Source organism: Camelina sativa, chromosome 3 (genome assembly GCF_000633955.1).
Source record: "Camelina sativa cultivar DH55 chromosome 3, Cs, whole genome shotgun sequence".
NCBI lineage: Eukaryota > Viridiplantae > Streptophyta > Magnoliopsida > Brassicales > Brassicaceae > Camelina > Camelina sativa.
Genome location: NC_025687.1, coordinates 7,608,957 through 7,614,287, shown reverse-complemented (window position 1 = coordinate 7,614,287; position 5,331 = coordinate 7,608,957). Strand labels below are relative to the sequence as shown.

The 5,331-nt window shown below is 39.1% G+C and overlaps 2 protein-coding genes and 1 long non-coding RNA gene across 3 annotated transcripts; 2 read left to right on the top strand and 1 right to left on the bottom strand.

The window, feature by feature from the left end:
• On the top strand, positions 237 to 1,133 carry LOC104775797. Its single transcript, XM_010499729.2, has 2 exons — positions 237 to 676; positions 745 to 1,133. The coding sequence occupies exons 1-2, from the start codon at positions 613 to 615 to the stop codon at positions 888 to 890; spliced, it is 210 nt and encodes a 69-aa protein (XP_010498031.1). The 5' UTR covers positions 237 to 612; the 3' UTR covers positions 891 to 1,133.
• On the bottom strand, positions 1,585 to 3,213 carry LOC104775796 (epidermis-specific secreted glycoprotein EP1-like). Its single transcript, XM_010499728.2, has one exon. It carries the CDS (start codon positions 3,044 to 3,046, stop codon positions 1,682 to 1,684), a length of 1,365 nt encoding a protein of 454 aa, XP_010498030.1. The 5' UTR covers positions 3,047 to 3,213; the 3' UTR covers positions 1,585 to 1,681.
• Positions 4,110 to 5,326, top strand: LOC104775793. The gene is made up of 4 exons (XR_002037475.1): positions 4,110 to 4,313; positions 4,653 to 4,744; positions 4,932 to 5,088; positions 5,241 to 5,326. It is a non-coding gene; the product is annotated as an uncharacterized LOC104775793 (long non-coding RNA).

Here is a 5,331-nt window from a genome sequence, read left to right as displayed (position 1 = left end):
CCCCCCATGGTCCATTGTTTGATTATGTCCTTGTTTTGTAATACTATCGACATTTATATGAGTTTTAGACTATACACTACTACATAATGTTTATTTAACTTCATATCAAGAATTGTTGGTGAACCAGTTTCAATGTACATCAGTTATCTAAAGGACCACCGCTTTTGACACAGGATCATGGGTTTGTAAGCTGCCATTGCCTGTAATGGAACAATGGCAAAACGTTCATGCTGCTGCAACATTGAACTTTTCGGCTTGATTTTTAAAATAAAGAACAGATTCTCATTTGACTCTGAGAATGAATAAACTCAAGATTGTAGGGGAAAAGCAAGATAAGATGGTGCATTTTTACCGTCCGTGTGTAGAGAACACTCGAGCAATTTGAAAGAAGCTAGTTTCTTTTGGTTGACTGTTGTTGTTGAGCAAAGATGTGATGAAAATCATAAAACCATAACTTCAGAACCGGGTCGGGTTGCGTTATGTTGTCCGGGTTTAGGTCTCATTTTGTCACAGAACTACAAAACGACAACGTTTGAAGCAACTCTTTAGAAAAAAAAGACTCGGAAGCTCAGAGAGAAGAGAGCAGAGAAGAAGAGAAAGCCATAAGAAGAAATGATGGAGGAAGGTCCACCAGCTCCGAAGATCCTAAGAATGGTCTACTTCGTCGGCGCCGGATGTAAGTTCTCTCTTTTTTGCTTCATATACCCAACAGTTTCTCATGAGACTGATTGTAAAATGTCGCAGTTCTATGTACTTTCGCGATCAATAAATGGCGTGAGATGGAGAGAAACGCGATTCTGAAGCAGGAGGAGCAAAAGAATCAACAACAAGGCGGTGTAGGTTTATTGCATCAATCGCCTACAGATTCGATTCACAAAGCTATGAAATGATCATCGCTCGTCCTCCTTCTTTTCTTGTGATTTTGTTTCTTGATCTTGCGATTTTGGTACTGTTGTTGACTTTAAAACTTTGGATCTTTTTCACTCTCCAGTGGAAGAAAGATTGAAATTGCCTCTGTGTATCTTGTTTTTTTTTTTTTTTTTTTTTTAATGAACCCTAGAAATCTGATGGCTAATACTCATACACAGTGGTTTTTACTTAGTGCTCAATGTAATGATTGTTAGCTTTTGTTAGCTCATTGGCTCAATTGTCTCAGTTTGATCAGAGGGTTTCCAAAATTTCAATGCATTCCCCAATTTTGGATGTCATCAACACACACATCATTACCAAAATCCAAAGGAGGTGGAGTTCTTGACGATCGATTTATTTACCCAAATTGTTAACGAATCTTTCAGGCGGCGGTCTCTCCGTCTCCGTCGCGAGATCTGTTCGATCTACTCGTCTTTACGGTGGACCTTTCCAAACAGCCCAATGGACCCAAACCCAGTTCCATCGGGCCCATCAACCCTCTACTGGGAAATACCTAATTGCAAACCACCTTGCTTACTAGAATAGAAAGCTCTAATTTTTTTCCCCACCAAAAAAAAAGCTTTACAATATCTGGAGATCCAACTAGAGATTTGTGATGGATCATTCATTGCATTTTTTTTTTTAACAATGTCAAATAATTTTAAACAGTTCAAAAAAATCCAAATCGATTACTAGTAAATAAACAAAAAGTATCCAAAAAGACAATATATGTAAAGATGATACAATCTGGTTTACTAAAAAAAACTAAACACTAATATTTCATGTAACCAATGGAAGTCTTAACATCTTTGATAAGTGTTCCTAATAAAGGAGCAAGCAAACACTTATTAGTCTTCTCTTTAAAGAAGAACCCTAAACACTTGCAATCGCCATCGCACTTCTTCTTGCAATCACTAACCGTAGTTGGCCCTTCACCATCATCAACATAAGGACCATTAAAATGCTCCACGCCAACAATCTTATAATAGTTTACGCTTTTACCCTTACCCCCACAAAACCGCGTCGTTTTAATCGGTGGCGAGCACTTCTCGCTCCAACCGATCAAGCCCTTAGGCGTAGGACACGCGACGCACATCCCGTCGTCGCAGTAACCAAATTCACCGCACCATGACGGTAGTCCGCAACGTCGGACGAAGTAAGTCGAGAAGAAAGCGAAAGTTTCTTCCCATTTTAGATACGTAGCCCTTTCGAAGTAAGTGAAAGCTTTGAGGCTTCCGTCTGAGCCAAGTCTAAGAAACGACGTCGTCCCGTCGTAGTTAATCTTGTTAAGGATTATCGTCACGGCGTTTCCGATCTTCCTTACCTGTAGCAACCGTCGCCGTTTGTTCCCTGGATTCTCATCGGCAGAGCCTAACTTCAAGACAATCTCGTAAGCGGACGGAACAGTTACGTTGTCTATTTCCCTTGTAACGTCAAAAGTGACGGAACCGTTGAAGTCTCTCTCCGTCCATCCTCCGTAAGCAAGAGACTTACCAGTCTTGTTAACGTACATGGTTAAACCTTTGTTGTCGAGAACCATAGTGTAAGGACCGTCTGAGCCGTCGGTATCGGATTTACGGCTCACGAGTTTGTTGACTCGGACGGTTTTAAGAGACTGACCGGTGAGAAGAGTGTCGGTTGGGTGGTCGAAGCTCTGCCAAACGAACCCGCCGTTCTTGTCGTGTAGTACGAGGTTACCATTAGGTATGAGACGGAGACCTGTTACGCCTTTGTTAACGGTATTTGTCTGCCATTTGACCCGACCGTTAGACTCCGCGAGGACCAGGTTTCCGTCGCGGTTAAGAGAGAGAGTGGATTTTTCTCCCACAGGGTTGTTTCGATTGGCGTCCCAAACCCAACGCATGAGAGATTCGTCTTTTGGGTGACCAGCTCGGATGGCTAAGATATATGCGTTTGGAGTAGTATTGTAGAAAAATAGTTGGAAAGGACCTGAAGAGAAAATATTACTCTGGCTTTCGGTATGAATGATTCTATAGTTAGCGTTGTATTCGGTGATGTAATCCCCGAACTCGCCTTGGTTTATGATCTTGAATGTTTTGTTGGAAGGGACTTGGGCTACTATAGTCCGAGTAGTGGACATTAGAAGTAGGGTTAGGAAGAAATTAAGTGGAGACATTACTTAGTTTGTTATTTTCTTTGGTAATGAAAGTCTAATGATTGTGTTGTGTTTAGAACTCAAATGTTGGATGCGTGTATATATATATATATATGTGTGTATTTCATTATTGAGGGTAAAGGGTGATCTAGAGTTTTTGTTTTTATAGTAGTCTTTATTTGACTAGTTCGAGTTGAATGGTAACACTTGGGTTCACCTAATGATTACTGTGAGGATTGGATAAGGACTATATGCAAGTAGTGGGAATTTTCGAATAATTTCATACAACTTTATAAGATCTGGTCGCTGACGCGTGTACAAACAGATGGCTACGGGACGCAAGAAGAAAATGTGACCCAATTGGATGGTCCTTGCTCATCATTGTGAGTTGTAAATGGTATGAGGCTATGAGCCTTGGTTGAGGAGATTTAATTACGAGTAAAAAAATACTTGGAGATGTATACAGTCCGATTAAAATTAGTATATAACAAGACAATTAGTACAAACCCCTGTGAAAATAAGCGAGAAAACAGTTCTCAGTTGACATCTTTCTATTTGTGGTGATCGTTTGTAATTATATAAATTCCTTTTTAATGATTAGTTACTGTTGGGGTTGTCACATAATTTAAGATAGTGTCACATAATTTAATACCTCACCTGGAAAACCATAAATCCAATAGAGCTTTAAGAGTCGACATCTTCAAGTTAAAACTTATTTGACATCTTTATCTCAACGCAGTTCAAGTTGATGAATAATTAATGAATAACGATACTGTATATTATTAGATGGATCAGTGTGTACGGAGATCTAATTATATGTCTTCTTTTTATATACTTTTCAATTACTACCTAAACTAGTTATTGACTTCGGAACCATTTTTATTTAGTATAAACGTGGGTGAACGGTGAACCATTAGAGCTTCTCCAACGGGGGGATTTAGCACGCCTCTTATGTTATAATTGGACAAAAAATAAATCAAAAACATAGAAAAGAATAAAGGCAGTTCTAATTTCGGATCAATAAAAGGTGCCTCTTATTGATACGTGTCAGCGTCTAGTTTGTTGATGTTTTAATACTTAAAAAAAAAATTTATATCGACTCATTTTCTTCTTCCTTCTCTCTCTTACCCGATAATATCTCTGCAAGGCGAGATCGACCTTCTCTGCTTAATTTGAGGAGATGGATAGTTATCTGAGGTGATCGGACGTTTTATCATCATCTCTACCGTTGCCGAGTGTCAATGTCGACTGTGGTGCAGCTAATCGGCCAGTCGATTCATGGAAAACGGTGAGTCTCCTTCACCAAACTTGGGTAATTCACTGAACTCTTTATTATGAGTGAGACTATAGATTTTGTCTTCTGGGTCTTCTTCATCTGAGTAATTTTAAATTAGTTATCAATTGGATTGTAATCTAGTTGATTGATTTTACTGTCGATACTATCAAAGTTGAAGCCTTTCTAACTTATAAAATCAGGGTTCTCTTGTGTCTCGCTATAGATAAGCGAAGATAGTGCTGGTGGATCGAGGTTCTGGGTAATTAGGTTTCGTGATTAAAAGTTTGTTACTTGTTTCTATTTAACTGGGAGTTACTGTGAATGACTTTTGTGGGTTTTTGTGTAATGCAGTGAGAGCTAACTTTGAGTTTTTAAAGAAACTTGGTGTTGATTGGTGGTGTTTCCATGACAGAGATATAGCACCTGATGGCAGTACACTTGAGGTAATAACTCCAGCTTCTTACATTGTGTGATTGAAACTACAGTTGGCTTTATTGCTTTGTGTTAAAGACCGTATATGATATTTGGTCCTTGGACCTTGTAATTCTTTTGCAGCTTGCATCTTTGTTTTGCTCTTGTTGGCCTAATGTTGACTTGTTCTATAACCTGTTTATTCTCATTTATCTGCAGGACTCTAACAGAAACTTGGAGTTACGCTGCTGCTCAAGTGAAGAAGGCAATGGAGGTGACACATTACTTGGGCGGTGAAAACTACCTTTTCTGGGGTGGCCGTGAAGGTTATCAGACGCTCTTGAACACTGACATGGGAAAAGAGCTTAATCATCTTGTAAGTAGCTCAAAAACTATAAGAAATGTATTGACTACTCCATAGTGATCTAGTAATGCATCTGAGTTCTTGTGATGGGTGTATAATTTATTTATCTCAACTCATTAAAAATGTGATCACTGATCAGTTTCTCTCAACCTTCTTGTGATCAGTTTGGTCAGGGAGACCATGGTAGACTTGTGATCAGTTTGGTCGGGTCAACAAATGGCAACAACTAGAGAATTCAAGCAAGATGATTTGATT

Bases quoted from the DNA above. Each gene is read 5' to 3' on its own strand.
- LOC104775797 (XM_010499729.2), top strand. From the start codon at position 613: ATGATGGAGGAAGGTCCACCAGCTCCGAAGATCCTAAGAATGGTCTAC. The intron at 677-744 runs GTAAGTTCTCTC...AAAATGTCGCAG, and splicing joins CTACTTCGTCGGCGCCGGAT to TTCTATGTACTTTCGCGATC.
- LOC104775796 (XM_010499728.2), bottom strand. From the start codon at position 3,046: ATGTCTCCACTTAATTTCTTCCTAACCCTACTTCTAATGTCCACTACT.